This window comes from Carassius auratus, chromosome 8, assembly GCF_003368295.1.
Source record: "Carassius auratus strain Wakin chromosome 8, ASM336829v1, whole genome shotgun sequence".
Taxonomy (NCBI): Eukaryota; Metazoa; Chordata; class Actinopteri; order Cypriniformes; family Cyprinidae; genus Carassius; species Carassius auratus.
In genome coordinates, this window is record NC_039250.1 from 25,715,115 (window position 1) to 25,738,407 (window position 23,293).

The 23,293-nt window shown below is 41.9% G+C and overlaps 2 protein-coding genes across 3 annotated transcripts; both read left to right on the forward strand.

The window, feature by feature from the left end:
• Positions 1–6,133: 6,133 nt before the first annotated feature.
• On the forward strand, positions 6,134–8,295 carry LOC113106791 (uncharacterized). The gene is made up of 2 exons (XM_026268814.1): positions 6,134–7,981; positions 8,081–8,295. Exon 1 carries the CDS (start codon positions 6,177–6,179, stop codon positions 7,557–7,559), a length of 1,383 nt encoding a protein of 460 aa, XP_026124599.1. The 5' UTR covers positions 6,134–6,176; the 3' UTR covers positions 7,560–7,981; positions 8,081–8,295.
• Positions 8,296–9,546: 1,251 nt separating this feature from the next.
• On the forward strand, positions 9,547–22,746 carry LOC113107793 (interleukin-17 receptor B-like). Of its 2 annotated transcripts, XM_026270512.1 has the most exons (11): positions 9,547–9,643; positions 9,736–9,757; positions 9,851–9,976; positions 11,507–11,628; positions 12,171–12,297; positions 12,993–13,141; positions 18,789–18,866; positions 19,631–19,697; positions 19,785–19,856; positions 20,126–20,389; positions 22,100–22,745. In XM_026270512.1, exons 1-11 carry the CDS (start codon positions 9,557–9,559, stop codon positions 22,465–22,467), a joined length of 1,482 nt encoding a protein of 493 aa, XP_026126297.1. In that variant the 5' UTR covers positions 9,547–9,556; the 3' UTR covers positions 22,468–22,745. The 2 variants fall into 2 exon arrangements, with proteins under 2 accessions (XP_026126297.1, XP_026126296.1); XM_026270511.1 differs by having other exon boundaries at positions 19,631–19,856; positions 22,100–22,746.
• Positions 22,747–23,293: the final 547 nt, after the last annotated feature.

Consider the following 23,293-nt stretch of genomic DNA (forward strand, 5'->3'; position numbering starts at 1 on the left):
TGAAGTTTGCACAGAACTAAATAATGATCTGAGATATCATCACTTGGCTTAGAATGTCTATAAATGCTGATCCTAATGCATCTTTTTCATTATCGACATGGATATTAAAATCACCAACTATTAAAACTTTATCTGCAGCCAGAACTAACTCGGATGTAAAATCACCAAACTCTTTAATAAAGTCTGTATGGTGCCCTGGTGGCCTGTATACAGTAGCCAGTACAAACATAACAGGGGATTTATCATTAACATTTGTTTCTCTGGATAATGTTATATGTAGCACCATTACTTCAAACGAGTTATACTTGAAGCCTGCCCTCTGAGAAATCCTGAAAACGTTGTTATAAATTGAAGCAACACCTCCCCCTTTGCGTTTTAGACGCGGCTCATGTTTATAACAGTAATCTTGGGGGGTGGACTCATTTAAAATAATGTAATCATCAGGTTTTAGCCAAGTTTCTGTCAAACAGGGTACATCTATATTATGATCAGTGATCATATTATTTACAAAAAGTGTTTTCGTAGAAAGGGATCTGATATTCAATAAGCCAAGCTTTATCATTTGTTTATCCATGGATGAAGACCATCTCTTTTCAACAGGTCAGGTCTGCCCCAAAAGCTCGTCCAATTGTCTATGAAACCTATGTTATTCTGTGGGCACCACTTAGACATCCAGCCATTGAGTGATGACAATCTGCTATGCATCTCGTCACCACGGTAAGCAGGGAGGGGACCAGAGCATATTACAGTGTCTGACATGGTGCTTGCAAGTTCACACACCTCTTTAATGTTATTTTTAGTGATCTCCGACTGGCGAAGTCGAACATCACTAGCGCTGGCATGAATAACAATCTTACTGTATTTATGTTTAGCATTAGCCAGCACTTTTAAATTTGCCAAGATGTCAGGCGCTCTGGCTCCCAGTAAACATTTTTAGCGTTTTAGAATGTCTCTGTGTGAGCACACAAAAAATGAGAGCAGGTGAGTGAGCTCTCATGATTCAAAAGCACATGAAAATGATACATTCATCTGTCATCACATTATAAACGTGGAACCTGCATTTCCATTCAACGAGTCAAAGAGAACAAAATCGTCACTTCCTGATAAACTGGCTGTACATCACAAATAAAAGTAGAAGAAGCTACTGAATATATACATTTTTTTCTATATAATAAATGACTTGAACATCAGAATGAGCAGACAAAACACAATGAATGCGCTTATTGCTTTCGGATGCTGTTAATGCCGTTTGAGAATGCAGTCGTTAACAGTTCTGGGAGGCAATTAAACAGAAATACTTTGATGACAGACATTCCTTGAGCATTTTCCGAGTGACCATAACAACATTTCAGATGCTGTGGAATAAGATCGGTCTGCTGGTTAGTCAGGATTTACCATCCATAGTGCGAAGTCAAAACTGTTTTGATGCACTTAGAGGAATTTATTTGCAAAATGCATTTCCATCTCCCATTATTCACATTGACCCTTTTTTGCACAAGTTAAACCACCTCAAGTGAGCCTAAAACCTTTTTTTTTTGTGAATTAAGGCATTTTTATTTGAAATTCAATGTTGTGCATTAAAGCAGGGTGATGGGAACCCAGCTAATGAGAATCTGCAGCTGTGGTGGGGATGATTTTTGGTGTTTTTCCCCCAATATTTACAGTTAAAATCCGTCTTAGCGATGGAAAACTTGAATCCTTCTGTAAGCAGGGGATGGTTGAGGTGATTTAAATACTTAAATTCGCGAAGTATATATTTGCGGAGAATGTAATGAGAGCTTCCTTTAAGAAATGTCAGGTGACGTCATTGCGCATCTAGATGAGCGTGTGAGCATGCGCGCAGTGAGGAAGTCACAGAGTTATGCTGTGCGTGTCTGCGATTGCCGTTCGTGTGTAATTTGAATAGCATCCAGGTACAGATATCTTTGTATAATGCTTTTATAAAAGTGTAAATTGCTGTCGACTGGAAGATTGCCTCGAATGTTGATTTATATTCACAGGGAGTTGGGTGTTAATGCAGGATTGCGTGGATGTGTGAGGGTGGCTGAGCTAGCGCACCGCATGTATAGACGAGGCCTGTTCACGTGGAAGAAGTGTTATATTACGGTGTAATATCAGAAACACAAGGAAAAGTGAGTAATATATGCACTATGTCATTTCAGGTGTATTTAGTGAGTGTTATTGTAGTCTAAATGTCTGTGCAGTTTTAAGATGTTATGTTTTCTTTATAGAGTGCCACTACCGTATTATTGTTGCTGGTGTTTTATTTTGACATTGTTGTTTATTATTGCACACAAGAAGAGATGACAATTTGTTATATTATCTTTATTTTGGGGTGAACAATTTGATTTGTAATCCAAGGATATTTTTGACATTGTATTTTGATTTGTTCTGGGATTTCTGTCCCAAATACTTAAGTGAAACTAAATAGACACTCCTAACCAATTATAAGGAATAAAAATACGAACCTCACTCATATCTGTTGGTCCTATGTATCATTTTCCTGTGGCCACAATTTTGGTACCAGGAGTGGGGTATTCCAAGAGAGTTGGGAGAGCAAAGTTTTTTTTTCATTGTTGTGTGCAATATAAGCAAATGTTGTAAAATAATACGGTATTGGTGAAGAGAAGACTGAAGATTCCTGCAGCCGAGGAGAGATTCTGGTGGTGAGGAGAGCGCCTCAGCTCTTGCACAGTTTTTACAGTCGAAGACAGCTAGAGGGGGAAAACATAAGAGACTTCTCTCATGCACTGTCACAAGCCCTCAGCATTGTGTTGAAATGTTCCCCTGATGCTATTGCGAACGAAAGGGTGACATTAAGAGATCAATTCATTGAGGGGGTTCGCGACCGATCTCTGCAAAGAGAGCTTCGCAAATTTGTGAGAGACCATCCTCGGTGCACAATGATAGAGGTGCGAGATGAAGCACAGCTTTGGTTCGTAGAAGAGCCCCCTGGAAGTTCAAGAACTACTAAGTCTTGATGTAGTAGTAACCTGACCCAATGTTCAATTCTCAAGGTGCAAGAGAAAAAAAAGTGTCACCTTAGAAGATGTTCTTGAAGTGGTAGCCGAACAAAGCAAAGCCATTAGTGAACTGACTGAAGCTGTAAAAAATCTGGCTGTAAGGGGTGGTAGTACAAGGGTGGAAACCTTTAGGCCTAGGTCTCAGCCAAAATTCACTGAGGAATAATATGTTTCAGATGCCAAGTCACTGGACATGCGGCAAAGAATTGCCCACAGAAGCAGAGCTCTAGAGCTGTGAGACCTGCATCTTCTCGCCCACAGGGAAACGAGAACCCCCAGTTGTTGTGAGTCGGGCAATTTGGGGGGGCCAGACAGACTCAAAAGATGCACCTCCAACCTGTGACCAGTTGTTGCAACGTGCTGTGGGTACATGTCCTGTAGTAGAGCTTTCAATTTGTGGTGTCACCACTAAAGGTTTGTTGGACACAGGCAGTCAGGTGAGCACAATAACAGAGCAGTTCTTCAGAGACCATTTGTGTGGTAAAGATGCTGACATCCTCTCCATGGCAGGTTGGCTAAAGCTCACAGCGGCCAACGGGCTTGACATACCCTACTTGGGTTACTTGGAGCTTGAGGTGGAGGCCATGGGAATTAAGATGCTGGATTGTGGTTTCCCAGTAGTCAAAGATGTTTCTAGCCCTGAAAACACAGTGCCATGCATCCTAGTAATGAATATAATCAGCCGATGTAGACAGTTAGTCCAGGCAGAATTTGATACCACCTTAGGAGGAAAATTTGATTCTGATTGAAAATGGACAGGGCATATACCTGCGGACTCAGTAGTGACAATTACTGCAACAGTCTTCAATAGGGGTGTCGGGAAGGAAGTCCTATGCTGTTAGAACCTCTTAGTACTCCGTTGCCAGGAGGTTTGGTAGTTATCCCCACCATCGTTGACTCCCATTGTCCCTGCATACCTGTTAAAATTCTACATTTTTCTCAGAAGGACGTGTGGTTGTCACCCAGGACCCGACTGGGTATCCTGTCAAAGGTGGAATGTGTGGACAGCTCACAGCAGTGTGAAGTAAGGTTTCAGCGGATTTCAGCAGACCTTGAACAGGTGACTTTAAATATGAAGGATGGGCAAAGCAGAGACCGTGTGCAGGAAATCTTGGATAAGATTGATGTAGGAGGAAGTGAGTATGAGCAAGCTCAGCTTAGGTCATTGTTGAAGAAGTACATTGATGTTTTTGCGCTAGAGGATGAGGACCTAGGCTACACAGACAAAATCACACATGAAATTCACTTAACTGATGATGAGCCTATCACACTGCCTTATCGTCGAGTTCCTCCTAACCAGTATAGAGAAGTGAAGGATCCCGTCTCACGATTGGTAAGGAAAGGAGTCATACAGGAAATTAATAGTGCCTACGCATCTCCAATCGTACTGGTACATAAAGCAGATGGCAGTATCAGGCTATGTGTAGATTACCGCAAACATAATCAGAAGACCAAAAAAGATGCCTTTCCCTTACCTCGAATAGATGAGAGCTTTGATGCTCTACGGGGTGCGTGTTACTTTCTCGACAATTGATTTAGCAAGCGGCTATCATCAGGTGGCAATGGCGAAAGGAGACCGGCACAAGACCGCTTTCTCGACCCCTTTTGGCCTCTATGAATTCTTGCGGATGCCGTTCGGGGTCTGCAATGGACCTGCAACCTTCTAAAGACTGATGCAGGCCACCATGAATGATCTTGTTTTCCAGATTTTGTTAGTATACCTGGATGATATCTTGGTGTATTCCTCAACATTCCAGGAACACTTAGTTAGGCTGGAAACAGTACTGAGGAGGCTGCAGGACACTGGTCTCAAGATAAAGTTAGAAAAATGCCACCTTCTTCAGTCAGAGGTTGTGTTTCTGGGACATCAGATATCAGCCGATGGTATTGGCACAGACCCTCAGAAAGTGGAAGTTATAAGACAGTGGCCAGTTCCGTCTACAGTAAAGGAATTGAGGTCCTTCCTTGGACTCTGTAGTTACTACAGACGGTTTATACAGGAATTCTCAAAGATAGCTTGCCCACTTCATGACCTGGTGAATTCATGCCTGACCCCTGAAAGCTCCAGCAGAACTAATGTCCTTTTAGGGAGTCTGTGGACTGAAAAATGTCAAACCGCTTTTGACACACTCAAAGATAAGCTTACTAGTGCGCCTGTCTTAGGGATGGCGGACTATTCAAAACCCTTTATCGTAGAGACAGATGCAAGCAGTCAGGGACTGGGCGCTGTTTTATATCAACAACAGGGAAATGTAAAACGTGCCATTGCTTTTGCAAGTAGACGGCTGAGAGATGCGGAGAAAAAAGATAGAAATTACAGCAGCATGAAACTTAGAGCTCCTTGCTCTAAAGTGGGCGGTTGTAGAGAAGTTTCGAGGGTATTTGTTGGGGTCCAAATTTACTGTGATAACGGACAATAATCCTCTGTGCCACTTGAAAACAGCAAAGTTTGGAGCAATTGTACAAAGGTGGCTTTCGCAGTTGTCTGTCTTTGATTTCGATGTTCTGTATCGTCCAGGGTATCGAAACACTGTAGCTGACACACTATCTAGACAGCCGTTCGCAGGGGAGCTTGAGCCGGTTTCGGAGGATGTGGAGTATGATGGATGTGTGGCTGTCTGTGGTTGGATTCACCGTGGTACAGACCTTGACCCTGCACTTGTAGATGCTGGGACATACAGCTGTAAAGTGAGGCATATGCGAGCTGTAGTGTCAAACTCCCTGGATGCTGGCAATGGATGGGGTCAGGGAAATACTCCAACCTTTCCAGGCTATACAGCTAATGAATTAATTGGCTTCCAGCAGCAAGATTTTGTAATTAGTGGATTCAAAAAGTTTTGGGATCAAAAGAGAAGGCCCCTTGGGAAGGAGCTAAAAGCTCTGTCAAAACCTGTTCGGTCAATGCTGAAGCACTGGAACAGCATCAGGGAGCGCCAAGGTCTACTGTACCGTGTCTTTGAGGATGTCAGATATGGGGAATCTTATCAGCTATTGTTACCTCTCAGCTTGAAGAAGCCTGTCTTGGAGTATGTGCACAACTCTATGGGGCACCAAGGTGTCGAGCATACCCTCCACTTGTTGAGGCGCAGGTGCTTTTGGATAGGGATGCAAAATGATGTGGAGGAGTGGATAAAAGATTGTCAGCGATGTGTGATGGCTAAGCTGCCACAGCCAAAGGTCCACCCTCCTGTGAAATCATTCCTGGCTTCTAGACCTCTTGAGGTAATCGCTGTTGACTTCACTGTCCTGGAACCTGCCTCTGACGGCCGGGAAAATGTTCTTGTAATCACAGATATCTTTACAAAGTTCACTCAGGCCTTCCCGACCCGAGATCAAAAAGCAGACACCACTGCCAAGGTGTTGCTTAGGGAGTGGTTCATGAAGTATGGTATTCCAACACCTCTGCATTCCGATCAGGGCCGCAATTTCGAGAGTGAGGTGGTGGCTGAACTTTGTAAGCTTTATGGGGTGAAAAAGAGCCGCACCACGCCATACCACCCCACTGGCAATGCTCAGTGTGAGCGGTTCAACAGGACGCTACATGACCTGTTGAAAACGCTGCCACCTGAAAAGAAACGCAGATGGCCCGAATACCTACCGGAGCTGGTTTATGCATATAATGCGACACCCCATGCGACTACTGGCTATTCTCCATATTATTTGTTGTTTGGAGTTGATCCTTATCTGCCAGTGGATTCCCTGCTTGGTCAAGAGCAAGTTGTAAACCATAAACACGACTGGATGTTGGTCCACCAAAGGCGTCTGAATGATGCACATGCCAGGACAAGGGAATATTCTGAAAAAAAGGCTGCAGAGCGCATTTCATTAGACAAGGATCGAGTATATTGCCCGAAGATTGAGATCGGGGCACTGGTGTACCTGAGGAACAGACCAGTAGGTCGTCACAAAATACAGGATGCCTGGGGGCCAATCATATACAAAGTAGTAGGGATCTTGGACAACACATTCACAGTGGAGCCGTTGGAAGGAGGGCCTGCAAAGAGAGCTAACAGAGTTGACATCAGGCCTTGTGTGAATCATCCTACTCCTGCCCCTAGGAGAGTGCGAAAAGCTCAAGAGGAGAAGTCCGAGCCCCTTAGTGAAGAGGAGTCTGAGGATTCAGAAGAGGGTTTGGTTTTAAGGGAAGAGAGACCTCATGCACCCGTAGTAAAAGATCTTAGTACCCAGTCTTTTGGCCAACAGGGTGAAGAGCATGAACCCAAGGTAGTACTCAGCAGAGAATTGGTTGATTCTGCCCATGTCGATGTTTTAGCAGGGCCTGTCGAAGCCTTGGAGACTGAGGAAAGGCTGGATGCAGCTACTAGTGTGTTACCTCATCCTGTTGCTGCACCACGCAGTCGTAGTAGGAGGCCAAATGCTGGACAGCATTCAAATTTGCACCATGAGCCAAGGTCGGTCCTGGACTTTGCCTCTACAAGTCCAGCAGCAAATTCACAGATATTAGCTGACTTAAGTTCTGTTCTGTTTAGGGAAGCAGTGAAAATGAGGGGAGAACGCAGGGGAGAATTTAACTAGGTGATGGTTGAGGTGATTTAAATACTTAAATTCGCAAAGTATATATTTGCGGAGAATGTAATGAGAGCTTCCTTTAAGAAATGTCAGGTGACGTCATTATGTGTCTAGATGAGCGTGTGAGCATGCGCGCAGTGAGGAAGTCACAGAGTAATGCTGTGCGTGTCCGCGATTGCCGTTCGTGTGTAATTTGGATAGCATCCAAGTACAGATATCTTTGTATAATGCTTTTATAAAAGTTTATAATTGCTGTCGACTGGAAGATTGCCTCGAATGTTGATTTATATTCACAGGGAGTTGGGTGTTAATGCAGGATTGCGTGGATGTGTGAGGGTGGCTGAGCTAGCGCACCGCATGTATAGACGAGGCCTGTTCACGTGGAAGAAGTGTTATATTACGGTGTAATATCAGAAACACAAGGAAAAGTGAGTAATATATGCACTATGTCATTTCAGGTGTATTTAGTGAGTGTTATTGTAGTCTAAATGTCTGTGCAGTTTTAAGATGTTATGTTTTCTTTATAGAGTGCCACTACCGTATTATTGTTGCTGGTGTTTTATTTTGACATTGTTGTTTATTATTGCACACAAGAAGAAATGACAAGTTGTTATATTATCTTTATTTTGGGGTGAACAATGTGATTTGTAATCCAAGGATATTTTTGACATTGTATTTTGATTTGTTCTGGGTTTTCTGTCCCAAATACTTAAGTGAAAATAAATAGAAACTCCTAACCAATTATAAGGACTAAAAATACGAACCTCATATCTGTTGGTCCTGTGTATCATTTTCCTGTGGCCACACTTCAGTAGTATTATGTATATAATACTGCACCACAGTAATATATTTATTTTATTGTTATTAGCCTATTTAAATGATATGATGATGGTTTTTCAAATTAAACTGTCAAAAGCTCATGAAGTGACTCTCAGAGGGAGTCTGGAGTTCTGGAGATGCTGTTCATGTATTTATGTCATCACGTAGTGACATGACAAGCTGAAAACACCGCGTGCGTCCCACACTTTGCTGCACATCATGGAATTGAACTACTGGTTTCGTCTGGTCAGAGGAGAACTGGCCCCCAACTGAGCCTGGTTTCTCCCAAGGTTTTTTCTCCATTCTGTCACCAATGGAGTTTCGGTTCCTTGCCACTGTCACCTCTGGCTTGCTTAGTTAGGGACACTTCATTTACAGCGATCTTGTTGACTTGATTGCAAAGATGACATCAATGAATTCAATGATGAACTGCCTTTAACTGTCATTTTGCATTATTGACACACATTTATTTGTTTTCCTAATAAATGTTGTTCGGTTGCTTTGACACAATCTTTTTTTGTTTAAAGCGCTATATAAATAAAGGTGATTTGATTTGACTTTGTGTAGAAAACAAAAGTGCCATTTGTGCCATTAACATACTCCGAGACACGCGAACATGCTGATTAATATTTAAATACTATTCTTGCAGCTTAATATTTATGGATACTTGTCCATATTTTGACTTTATTTAACTGTACTGACCTACTTTTGATTAATTCATCCAAACTTTGACCAATTGTGTGACATTTCGTGTCATACAGTAAATTCCATTTATATTACTGGATTCCATGATTCCATTTGTGTTTTCCTCATCGCGGAAATCATAGGTAATATTAGCCCCTTTCACACAGTAATACCAGTAAATTGCTATAAAATTACTGGAACAAATTTACTGGTAAATAAAAGAATGGGCATTATTGACACACTATTTTCCTGTCGGACACTGTAAAGCTGCTTTGACACAACCAGTACTGTATAAAGACTATATAAATAAAGGTGATTTATGTTTTTCTATGAGGTTTTTTCTGAAAGACAACAGTAAAGTCAGGAACTGTTTGATTTGTGAGCCACTGATGACAATCTGGTGCTGTGTGCATATGGTTTGTGGGCGTTTCCTGTTGTGGAACGTATAAAAGGAGAGCCACGGCTCATTTCAATAGAGATTTGTGTTCAGGTCTGTTCAAATGGAACTTCTAGACTGCATGAGGGAAATTGTTGCTTTTTTCTTTTTAATCCAGTGGACAGCTTCAGACAACAGTTCTCTCAGTATAGTAAGTACACTGCCATCTCATAGCAGAAATATTTGATATTAATCATTTGATCAGAGCTTAATTAAACTATTGCTCTCTTTTGATATCTAAAGGTTGCCACTTGTAAACAAGATAGTAAGTGTTAAAGTACATCTTTCTTTCTTTCTTTCTTCCTTTCTATTTCTATTTCTTTTTCTTATTTATTTATTTGTATGTACTTATTTTTAGAGCATACAGTACCCACAGAATGGTATACAATCCATGAATCGAACCCTTCACCCTTAAACGAGCTGTCTGCAGAGCTGATTGAATCTCAAACCTCTATTATTATCAGATGGTCCATTAATATTGATAGTAAGTGACATCACAGTAAGTGATTATTATTATTTAGTTGTGTGTGGTTTTGACTCTTTTCTGAGATTATTCAGTCATACAGCACACATGTACAGTATGTTTTTTTGTTTTGTTTTGTTTTGTTTTTCTGAAGAAACCTCAATTTGGAATTCATGAGAAATTGTCATTGGTGGAATTATGGGAAACTAAGAGTCACTTGATGTGCAATATTATGTTCATGATCTATTACAAATTACTAATTGAAACAAATCTGTTATAAACCAAGGTTTCATAATTAAATACAGAAGAAAACATTATTTTAAAACCCATTTGATGAAAGAGTGACTTGTTAGTTGTGTTTTGTGTTTAAACGTTTCGTATATTCTCATTTAATTTATTTAACTAATTGGCACAAGATGGTTTTGTTAGCAGAAAGCAATGATAGTTGAAATATTTGTTATGCACATCAGTTTGACATCAGTCAGAGATATTGTTTAATGTGAAATCATTTAGGGTTTTTCATTATCAGCTAATTATAGGATGTCTGGTAGGATTTTGTGAAAAACAAGCTTTGGGTTTCATTGGTCTTGTGACAGAGATAGTGTTGGTGAGACAGGAAGTGCTGCTCATTCTTTTCAAGATAACGACTGACGTCTGGTTTGAAATGAGCTGTCTGATTGATGAGATGATGCTGAGTGCCATTAGATGCTGCTTCATTAATCAGAGGCATCTCTTAAACGTCCCAACAGGATCCTCATACAGAAAAATGTTCATGTGGTAAAAATGTGTCTATATTATTTTCATATGGATGAAATGTGTGACATTTTACAAAGCAGTTTTTTCCGTATTTAATCAAATTGTTAAAATACAATTTGTAAATCATTACACACTGAAAAGTAACATGATTTAAAAACTGCAGAATCATGAAAAATGCTTCTTGCTAACAGAAAAGAGAAAAGCCTGATCAGACAGATATTTCAGCTGATCACATTAGTTTCATTTTGCTGACGTGATGCACATGAGATGCACAGACACACCGCATTACAAATATCACTACATGACTTCAGCAGATGGTTTGCAGTTAAGCTGAAGTTTGTTTTACTGGTATCGTATAGCGGCCATCTTGCACTAGCACTTTTAATGATGTGTATATGTGGTTTGTGTTGCATCATGGGAGCAGGTAAAAGCCAGTGTAAATGAACAAGGCTGTACATTTCTAAGGCTATAAATAATTTTGGTCACACTATTTTAAGGTCCAATTCTCACAATTAACTAACCATTAACTATGACTTTTGCCTCAATTAACTCCTAATTTGCTGCTTATTATTAGTTTATAAGGTAGTTATTACATTTAGGGTATTGGGTAGGATTATGGCTGTCATGCATTATATGTACTTTATAAGCACTAATAAACAGCCAATATATTAATAATAGACATGCTAATAAGCAACTAGTTTATAGTGAGAATTGGACCCTATACTAAAGTGTTACCATAATTTTTTTTAATAGTGAATATTTTGAAGGTTGTACATTTGAATATTGTCTTCTTAGGCAGCTTTCGCAGTCTTATTGGCACATGGATAACGGTTTCCGAAGATTATGACTCATATTACAGATGCGAGTACCAGCCTCCATTTACATCAGAGCGAATCAACCTCACTGGTCAAGAACAGGTAAAGAAAGGACACAAATGGTGAATTAAATACTAGTCATCAGTGCCTTTACTACAAGGTCACAGTCGAAGAGCACTGAGGCTCACAGACAAGGTTAAACTGTAAACACAATCTGTAAAAATACAGAGAAAATGTGCAGAAACAAACCCCCACTTTCTGTGACAGTTTAAAACTGTTGAACAGAACAAACAAACCAGTAAATCCACCCACAGCCCTGTTTAACTGAGGAAGCATAACCACACTGCTACTGAACTGTTTGATCCTTTAACCATCATAATAACACGGTTGGTGAAGAGAAAACCACATTGAATTTGAGTTCATCACAAAAAGCTTTTCCACAACTAATATATACAAGCTGCACATTGTCACAGCAGCGCACTTGGCACTAAAATGGTAATAAATTAACACAAGATGTGACAAACCCTACACTGTAAAAAACACCATGTATAGTAAGGAAAAGTACTGTTAACCAAGTTTTCTTTTGTGTGTTTTACGTAGTAATTGATTCTGTGTCCTAATCTTTTTCTTCTCTTGATTGACAGTTATGGTTCCATTTCATTGTGCCAAATGTAGCTGTTTGTCCTTCAACCAGTTATTACGTATCTGCCTATAATATTCCAACACCATCTGGTGGAGCAAATACAGAATATATAAAGATGGCCCGAACAGGTTAGATTTATTTGCTCTTATAGCCACTATTATCTTCTATTTTCTATGTGGTCAGACGTTTGATGATTTGATCTGTCTTATTGGAGACAGACAGCAATGCCACCGAATCGATCAGACTGCACCCATTGTGTTTAAAGATTCACAGATTCTACAGGCACTTCCTGAAATAGTATATGCAAATGATAGCAGTGCTCAGACATGCAAAACGCACTGCCATGATGTTAGAGCTGGCCTCAAGTGTGCAATATTCTGTGATATATCTCCTCGTTCATTATTCCCTATTTAGTGAATGTCATATAGTCCATTTCATTCAATTAATAGACTCACGCATTCACTCTCACACCTACGGGTAATCTTTAGAGCTCCACAGGGTTATCATGCAAACTCACTACTATTATGTTAAGTGCATTATGAATCTGAACCATAATCACAACGTTCCCTGTGGTTTCAAACATCAGAATGTCTGAAACAGTGCACTATATATAGGGACGGGGCATTTCAGACACAGCTCTGATGTCAAGGTAAGCTTGTGATCGAGGTGGAAAGGCATCAGGTGCTGATTTCTTAAATAACAGCAGCACACATGATTTGAGGCATCATTCACACAATGAAGTTTAATACTTAGTGCTGGTGTTTTCATCACGTTTAATGTTTTGGCAACTGACTGCTCTTCTTCTGTTTGATTGACTTGCTAGCTGAAATTCAGTGGAATGCTGACATTTATTCAGTGCTTCATGGAGACAAAATAGTGGTGACCTTCAATACGAGCTTCGTGGCGGAAAGACATACCATCATATTGAAAAACAGCACACAACGACTGCTAAAAACAGATGGAGGGAAAGGGGTATGATTCTCCTCAACATTTCATTTCATTCTAGAACTAATTCAGAGGTCCAATCAACACTTCAACCAGCTGGAAAATATGACAAACCTCAAGCTTAGCGTCAAATCAGGTCAAGTCAGTCAAGCTTGATCCACGTCAGCTTAAGTCTCACCCAACACAAACATTACATATATTATAAATCTACAAATTTAACTTGTGATAAAATCTAAAACCTAAGAGGTTAAGTTCTAATTTATAAAGCCTACAGTTTATGCAGTAATTGACTTTTGTAAGGATGCGGAGGCGGCGTTAGAATCCATATGCAGTTTAATAACATCCACAGCAGACATATCCAAACAGTAGGCAGTGAATCGTAATCGTAAAGGGCAGAGAATCATACACAGAGAGGCAGTCCAATCCAAACAACAAGACAGTGGGCAAATCCAAAGACAGAGACAGGTAAACCAGGCAAAGATCATACACAATAAGGCAAACTATGGCAATGGGAAAAACGCTCGGTAATGCAGACAGGCTGGCAATACTTCGCAACGTGATAGTGGTGGCGGCCATGCTTATATATATAGCACAAACAGGAAGTACATGTGAAGCAGAGGGAGCGGAACACAGTCAGTACTCGGGAGAGGGCTCCCTCTGCTGGCGTGGCATTACAGAATCCCCCCCCCCCCCACGAGCGCCTCCTGGCGCTCTACGAGGACGTCCCCGTGGTCGCGGTGCTGGACGATCGGGTCTGGCTCGATGAAATTCCTGAATTAACGAGGGATCTAGTATGTCGTGGGCGGCTACCCAAGATCTCTCCTCTGGACCGTATCCCTCCTAGTCCACCAAGTATTGAAGCTGACCCCCTCTTCGTCTGGAGTCCAACAACTCCTTTACCGCATAAGCCGGAGTTCCATCAATGTCCAGCGGTGGAGGTGGCTCCCGGTTCTCGACGATGGGGTCAGTATTCGGGTGGAACGGTTTCAGGAGGGAAACATGGAAGGAGGGAGAGATACGGTAGTTAACAGGCAGCTCCAGTTCATAAGTAACCGCATTTATCTGTCTCAGGATCTTAAATGGGCCTACGTACCGTGGGCTGAGTTTCTTGCTGGGCAGCCGCAACTTGAGGTCCCGAGTGGAGAGCCAGACCCTTTGTCCCGGTTGATAGGGGGGATGTGGACGATGTCTTCGATTGGCCTGAATTTCCTGATTCCTGATGGCCCTTTGTAGACGCACATGAGCACTATCCCATACCCTCTCGCTCCGACGAATCCAATCGTCAACTGCAGGTACAAGGGACGGTTCTCCAGACCATGGGAACATGGGGGGTTGGTATCCTAGCACACACTGGAACGGAGTAAGGCCTGTGGATGAATGTCTTAAAGAGTTTTGAGCGTACTCTGCCCATGGAAGGAACTCTGACCATCGATGCTGCTCACGTCCACAGTAGGATCTAAGGTATCTGCCGATCTCTTGATTCAATCTCTCCACTTGTCCATTTGATTGAGGCTGGTAACCTGAAGTTAAACTGACATTGATATCGAGTTGTTTACAGAAAGCTCTCCATACCTGGGACGTGAATTGTGTTCCACGGTCTGAGAAACTATCCTCGGGGATACCGTAAATCCTGAAGACATGATGGAACATCGCTTGAGCTGTATCCATGGCTGTGGGAAGACCTTTCAGCGGTACGAGTCTGCATGCCTTTGAGAAGCGGTCAATGATTACAAGGATAGTGGTGAAACCTTGAGATAAGGGGAGATCGGTGACAAAGTCAACAGATAGGTGTGACCATGGTCTCTGTGGTATCGGTAAGGGTTGCAGCAAACCTGATGGGAGTTCTTTGGGGGTTTTTGATTGTGCACACACAGGACAAGACTTGACAAAATTTGCTACATCCTTGATCATAGCAGGCCACCAGAAAGAGTTCTGCGTGAGGTGTAGTGTGCGAGAGATACCTGGATGCCCGGAACATAGTGAAGAATGGACCCAATGTAAAACTCTTGGTCGAATCCTGGATGGAACATAGTGTCGACTAGCAGGACAGCCCTGAGGTGTGGGTTCGTTACGTTGCTCCCTTTGAATCTCCTCCATTATGTCCCACATGATTGGTGCTATGATGATGGACGATGGTAGGATAGATTCGGGTTGATGATCGTTCAATGGGTGGTCATGCCTTCTGGACAGGGCATCAGCCTTACTATTCTTACTGCCAGGGCGGTATGTCACTGCAAATTGGAACCTGGTAAAAAACAAGGACCAGCGAGCCTGGCGAGGGTTTAGTCTTTTGGCACTCTTGATGTATTCGAGGTTCTTATGGTCAGTAATTACCTGGAAGGGGTGAGTGGAACCCTCTAACCAGTGCCTCCATTCTTCAATGGCTGCCTTCATAGCCAATAGCTCTTTGTTTCCGACATCATAGTTTCGTTCAGCATGGAAAAGAAAGCACAGGGGAAGAGCTTTCCTGGTTGTCCGTGGCGTTGAGAGAGCACTGCACCGATCCCACAATCGGAGGCATCAACCTCCAGTATAAATGGTAAATCGGGGTCAGGGTGTTTCAGGATAGGTGCCGTGGAAAAGCTGTTCTTGAGGTTAGTGAATGCCCGTGTAGCTTGATCAGTCCATTTGAACTTGGATGGCTTCCCCTTCAATAGTGATGTCATAGGTGCGGCTGTGATACTGTAATTCCTTATGAAACGTCGGTAGAAATTTGCGAATCCTAGAAAGTGTTGCAGTTCCTTCATGGTGGTGGGTTGTGGCCATTCAGTGACTGCCTTAATCTTTGACTGATCCACTTCCACACCCTGATGGTTGACATTATAACCTAGGAATGAGGTTCTTGACACATGGAATTCACATTTCTCTGCCTTGACATAGAGCTGATTCTCTAATAATCTGGTAAGTACCGTTCTGACATGATCCTTGTGTTCCTCTTCAGTCTTAGAGTAGATCAGAATATCATCGATGTAGACAATAACAAATTTATTTAAGAGGTCCCTGAAAATTTCATTCATGAATGACTGGAATACTGCAGGTGCATTTGCTAACCCATACGGCATAACTTGGTACTCATAGTGCCCCCTAGTGGTCAGGAATGCCGTCTTCCATTCATCACCCTCTCTGATCCTGATGAGATTATATGCACTTCTTAAATCTAATTTGGTGTAGATTTTGGCCTCCCTGAGTTGTTCAAGCGCTGCAGGAACAAGTGGCAGTGGATATCTGAACTTGACAGTAATATTGTTCAAACCTCTATAGTCGATGCAGGGGCGTAGACCTCCATCCTTTTTCTCCACGAAGAAGAATCCTGCTGCAGCTGGGGATGTGGATGGACGGATGAATCCAGAACTGAGAGCTTCCTCAACATATGCGTCCATAGCCTGACTCTCCGGAAGTGACAGTGGAAAGATCTTACTCTTGGGTGGCATGGCGTTAGGTAGTAGTTCTATGGCACAATCCCAATGACGATGAGGTGGTAGTTGAGTGGCCTTGGTTTTACTGAAGACTTCCTGAAGATCCTGATAAGAGGATGGAATGGTTACAGGCTTATTTTCTGGACTCTCGACGCTGGTGGTGAGACAAGGTTTAGACAGGACATTATTCAGACAGGTAGAGAAACAGAATTGTGACCAACATTTTATCTCTCCACTCTGCCAGGAAATGGTTGGATCATGGACAGATAACCAGGGGTATCCAAGTATGATTTCATGGCATGGTGAATCGATGACATAGAAAGTAATGGTTTCCTGGTGAAATAGGCCTATCTGCATCTTTACAGGTTGTGTTTGTTGAGTGATGCCGCTTCCAATTGCTTTATTATTAACAGCTTTTACTTCAATAGGTGGGTCACATGGTAGAACGGGGATATGGTATGTATCAGCAAGATCCCGATGAATGAGGTTTAATGCCGAGCCGGAGTCAATCAGTGCAGTGAATACAAACGAATCATTCTCAGTAGATATCTTAACCATGGTAGTGAGATTCTTTACATTGTGCTTGTAAACACTCACCCGGCTGTTATCATTATAGTCCTTTCGGGCCTTGAGCGGACACATTGCATTGCGATGGGCCGGACTACCGCAGTAGAAACACACTCTCTGAGTGACCCTTCTTGATCTTTCTTCAGATGACAGTCTGGTAACTCCTAGTTGCATAGGCTCAGAATTGGCATGATCACCGACATGGCAGGTTTCAGACATCAGTGTTGTTATAGGAGCAGGCATGAAATTCGTAAACTTGGCTTGAGGGCGATGGTTACGGATGAGATTATCGATCCTGATAGCCAACGTAATATAATCAGAACAGTCCTCACCTTTACAAGCGAGCTCTGCCTGTAACTCCAGGATTAAACTGCGACGAAACATGGCCTTAAGTGCAACATCGTTCCATCCACTCTGAGCAGCAATTGTTCTGAATGCGATGGCATGGTCGGCGGCCGATTTGCGGCCTTGAGTGAGTTGCATTAGTTGAGTGGAAACATCCTTACCCCCTGCTGGGTATTTAAACACATCCCTGATTAGTTTTATGAAATACGGGAAAGATGTTTGTAACATACGGTCGGTTTCCCAAACTGCTGCGGCCCACACGATCGCTTTGCCCGTTAGCAATGACATGAGGAATGCACACTTCTTCTCATCTGAGTCAAAGCTATCCTCTTGATACATGAAAAAGATTTCAACTTGCCGAATGAAACCCTTGCTTTGTTCTGCAGAACCATTAAATTTATCAGGAAGTGCAAAAAGTAACTTTGCGGGCTTGGGTGGTGGTAGCGATCGTAGATACTGTGTGAGATAGTCGTTAGCCACTTGAGCTTTAGCCAGTTGGTCACGGTACTCCGTGAGAACGTTGCTCTGATAAGCCAACGCGGCCTGTAGATCTGTTACCTCTGCTGGATTCTTCGGTGGCGAAGTATTATGTAAGGACGCGGAGGCGGTGTTAGAATCCATATGCAGTTTAATAACATCCACAGCAGACATATCCAAACAGTAAGCAGAGAATCGTAATCGTAAAAGGCAGAGAATCATACACAGAGAGGCAGTCCAATCCAAACAACAAGACAGTGGGCAAATCCAAAGAAAGAGACAGGTAAACCAGGCAAAGATCATACACAAGAAGGCAAACTATGGCAATGGGAAAAACGCTCGGTAAGGCAGACAGGCTGGCAATACTTCGCAACGTGATAGTGGTGGCGGCCATGCTTATATATATAGCACAAACAGGAAGTACATGTGAAGCAGAGGGAGCGGAACACAGTCAGTACTCGGGAGAGGGCTCCCTCTGCTGGCGTGGCGTTACAACTTTTTACTACAGCCAAATTGTGGCTAATGATAATTTTGATATTTTGATATTTTTATACCATCATATTTCACCAAAGTCACCAAATTTTACCAAAAATATTTTGTCTGTCTTAAATTTTTTCTGAAGTACAAGAAATATCATTTATGACAAATAAATAAATAAATAAAGCATCTTATTTTATGTAAGATAGTGATATGGCCAAATTTGTCTACTAAGGCGCTATTAAGGGCTGCTATAAGAAGGATGCTTGAGTGTCAACAAGATAATTATGCTGTTTTAACAGCATAACGTTATTATGAGAAAAGATGTCCTTTAATAAGAAAAAGTTGTCATTTTAATGACATAGCATTTTATTTTATTTTTTGTCTTGCAGGAATGCAAAGTAGAAAAATGTGAAGTGGAACTAGAATACATGGAATACATGGGTCCCTGTGAAGACCTTGAGATATTGGTAACTATACAATAAGACCTAATCTTTACTTGTACATCATACAGCCTCAAAATAATATATGCTTTATTAGAATACATGCAGGGTTATTCAGTCAAGGAAAACCTAGACATTTAACAGAAACATCATGGACATTTTTCAGTGGCTAGAAATTGATAGTTGTTAAATAATAATGTATATGCTTAATTATTATGAATTAGAGGACACTCTTCAGCCTTCACTATTAACTAGTTGTTTATTAGCTTGCATATTACTAGTGTACTGGCTGTTTATTAGTATTTAAAAATGCATATTTTACTGCATGACAATATTCTAGATCCATCCCATACCTAAACATAACCACTACATCAACTGCATTATTTAGGAGTTTATTGAGAGAAAATTCTTAATTAATAGTAAACGTGTGCCCTAATCTAAAGTGTTAATTAAACATTATCCAATCTCACTGGTCAAAATATGTGGCGATTCTGTGCATGGTAACACATGTGTAGTCCTTTTCTCAGTCAGTAGGTTTGTTTTCCAATACACAAATCTAAACAAATATCTGGTAAATCAGAAACCTCACAAAATGTTGCTGAAAACATAAATTCCAGTGGAAAAAGAACAATTAAACTTCCACTTATAAAATATTCTCTATATTTACATCCCTTTTGTATCCTTTTACTTCCCGTCTCTACTTGACCTGTCCTGTCTAAAAAAGACAATAGCTATAAAAATATAATAAAAAAGGATTTTACTAACACTGATCTGGATTTACATAATGGCAGATACTGCCTCACTTCACAGACTGTCATGAAGAAAGTGAATGGAAGGTTCAAAAAGTGAGCTGTACTAGTGAGTATCCTGTAACTCATCTTCTCGTTTCACTGGCTTCTCTGATCACAACAATTCTGTGCTTACTCTCGGGGTGTTTTATTCCAGACAGATCTGCTTTGGACATTGTTGGATGTGTGCTGGCACTTCTCTTCGTGCTTCTCTGCTGCTTCTTCATCTGTAAGTGAGAAGAAAACGATTTAAAACTTGCTTTCAAATGTTACACATCTACACACGGGATGTGGTCGATAATAGTTGAAATATGAGATCTTATGAACATATCTCCAGCAGCCTGTTTCAGAGTAGGCTTAGAGGTGACAGTTCAGACAATTATCTTTCTGCTTTTGATGAACTCTGGCTTTTTACTGCAGATGTTACACAATCACACTAAACAATGAGAGTGTCAGTTAGAGTAGTGTGTTAGTATGTTCCTCTGTTCACTCTCTCAGGTCAAACCTTCCGCTCGGTTCGTGGCTCGAGGCGCGCTGCGTCTGTGCGTGTGCTGCTCGTGTACCCTGCAGTAGACAGTGTGTTTCAGCGCTCTGTGATGCTCCTGGCTGAAAGTCTGCAGAGTCGTGGTGGAGTACGTGTCGTCATCGATGTGTGGGAGAGAAGAAGTGTAGCAGAACAAGGGCCGCTCCGCTGGCTCAACACACAGGCTGACCTCTCAGACAGAGTCCTCCTCATCTCACCACCTCAACGCACATACACGGGTAACAACGTTTGTGTTTCATGCCAGCATCAGTGTATTTGGCTCTCACTCAAGAATCTCTCTCTCTCTCTCTCTCTCTCTCTCTCTCTCTCTCTCTCTCTCTCTCTCTCTCTATATATATATATATATATATATATATATATATATATATATATATATATATATATATATATACATATGCAGTACAGACCAAAAGTTTGGACACACCTTCTCATTCAAAGAGTTTTCTTTATTTTCATGACTATGAATCAAATTTCTTGCCTCATAAATGGGGTTGGGACCATCAGTTGTGTTGTGCAGAAGTCAGGTGGATACACAGCTGATAGTCCTACTGAATAGACTGTTAGAATTTGTATTATGGCAAGAAAAAAGCAGCTAAGTACAGGAAAACGACTGGTCATCATTACTTCAGTAATGGTCAGTCGTCAGAAAAATTGGGAAAACTTTGAAAGTGACCCCAAGTGCAGTCACAAAAACCATCAAGGGCTACAAAGAAACTGGCTCACATGCGGACCGCCCCAGGAAAGGAAGACCAAGAGTCACCTCTGCTGTGGAGGATAAGTTCATCCCAGTCATCAGCCTCAGAAATCACAGGTTAACAGCAGCTCAGATTAGAGACCAGGTCAATGGCACACGGAGTTCTAGTAGCAGACACATCTCTAGAACAACTGTTAAGAGGAGACTGTGTGAATCAGGTCTTCATGGTAGAATATCTGCTAGGAAACCACTGCTAAAGAAAGGCAACAAGCAGAAGACACTTGTTTGTGCTAAAGAACACAAGGAATGGACATTAGACCAGTGGAAATCTGTGCTTTGGTCTGATGAATCCAAATTTGAGATCTTTGGTTCCAACCACCATGTCTTTGTGCGACGCAGAACAGGTGACCGGATGGACTCCACGTGCCTGGTTCCCACCGTGAAGCATAGAGGAGGAGGTGTGATGGTGTGGGGGTGCTTTGCTGGTGACACTGTTGGGGATTTTTTCAAAAATGAAGGTATACTGAACCAGCATTGCTACCAATGCAATCTTGCAGTGGCATGCTACTCCATCCGGATTGCGCTTAGTTGGACCATCATTTATTTTTCAACAGGACAATGACCCCAAACACCCCTCCAGGCTGTGTAAGGGCTATTTGACCAAGAAGGAGAGTGATGGGGTGCTGCGCCAGATGACCTGGCCTCCACAGTCACCGGACCTGAACCCACACGAGATGGTTTAGGGGTGAGCTGCACCGCAGACAGAAGGCAAAAGGGCCAACAAGTGCTAAGCATCTCTCGGGGAACTCCTTTAAGACTGTTGGAAGACCATTTCAGGTGACTACCTCTTGAAGCTCATCAAGAGAATGCCAAGAGTGTGCAAAGCAGTAATCAAAGCAAAAGGTGGCTACTTTGAAGAACCTACAAATATGACATATTTTCAGTAGTTTCACACGTTTTTGTTATGTATATAATTACAGATGTGTTAATTCATAGTTTTGATGCCTTCAGTGTGAATTTACAATTTTCATAGTCATGAAAATAAAGAATTCTCTTTGAATGAGAAGGTGTGTCCAAACTTTTGGTCTGTACTGTATGTGTGTGTATATATATATATATATATATATATATATATATATATATATATATATATATATATATATATATATATATACATATATATATATATTTTTTTATTATTATTTATTTATTTTTTAAATACTTCTCTTTGCAGATGACCTCAAATCCAAACTAGTTCCTGGCGTGCCAGATGACACAGTTTCAGCTTCTGCCAGCAATCTCTTTGCTCTTGCGCTCAACCTCGTTACCAGTGCTGCCCATGACCCACACAGCCGGGACAAGTTCTGGGTCATCAGCCTGGAGCATGATGAGAAGAGTGTGCAGACTGAGCTCAGAGGCTGCAGGATGTTCGTTCTGCCGAGAGACTTGAAGAAGCTCCATCTGCAGCTGTTGAGTGGAGCGATCCAGAGCCCAGTGCTGCCGAGGTGCTTCTACTGCAAAAACACCCTGGAGCAGCTGGAAGTGAATACAGACTTCCCGTCTTGTGTAAAGCGTGTCAGCCTGGCAGAATCAGATGAATAGGCCAAAAATCATTTTCTGTTGTCTTTTTGACTTTGTGTTTACTTTTCAAACATGGTGTGGGGAGGGGGGGGGGGTGTACTCTGAGCTGGTTTATCTGGTTTGCAGTGTCCTGTTTGCAGCGTGGACTATGACCACTTCAACGCATGTGATCTCCTGCAAATGCTGTGATAGAATAAAGCCCCTTTCACACTGCCATTCCTGCAAATACAGGGGTAAAGTGTTCCTGTAATTGTTCCCTGGTCGCTAGATTCTGCACTTTCACACTGCCAGTGATGACCCGGTATATGTGCGTGCTTTCACACACAACCCTTGAAGATCCCGTAACGACACGTGACATCAGCGCGTGACGTGTAATGTACGAGTCGACAACGCTTGGCACGTTATACTTTACCTGAAGCAAGCAAATGATCTCGGCGTCAGCGCGGAAAGTGAGGAACTAACTGATCTCTGCTTCATTACAGTTTGCACATATGTTTTCGTCGTGAATGTTGATCTTCCTTCAAAACAGCCGGTAAAAGAGTCGCGTGATAACGCATGCCATCACTTCGACACGGAATTAGATCTGGCTTTTGTTCACACAGCGCTCGTCCCGGATCGATTACCGCAATGTTACTAGGTCCCCGACCCGGGTTCGATTCGGTAATCAATTCTGGGACGTGGTTGCTTTCACACAGAAGGCGACCAGGCAATGTTACGGGAATATTGTGGGTCCGACGTGCAGTGTGAAAGGGGCTTAACTGATCCATCTCTTTATGGTCTAATAAAGGAAAGTTTTTCATTTTTCTTCAGCTGTGCCTATGGAAGCGTTCTTATGCTGGAATAGAGA

Coding starts and splice junctions, on each gene's coding strand:
- LOC113106791 (XM_026268814.1), top strand. CDS start 6,177: ATGGCTAAGCTGCCACAGCCAAAGGTCCACCCTCCTGTGAAATCATTC.
- LOC113107793 (XM_026270511.1), top strand. CDS start 9,557: ATGGAACTTCTAGACTGCATGAGGGAAATTGTTGCTTTTTTCTTTTTA. Junction 13,142..18,788: donor AAACAGATGGAGGGAAAGGG/GTATGATTCTCC, acceptor TTTGTCTTGCAG/GAATGCAAAGTAGAAAAATG. Junction 19,857..20,125: donor TCTCTGCTGCTTCTTCATCT/GTAAGTGAGAAG, acceptor TCACTCTCTCAG/GTCAAACCTTCCGCTCGGTT.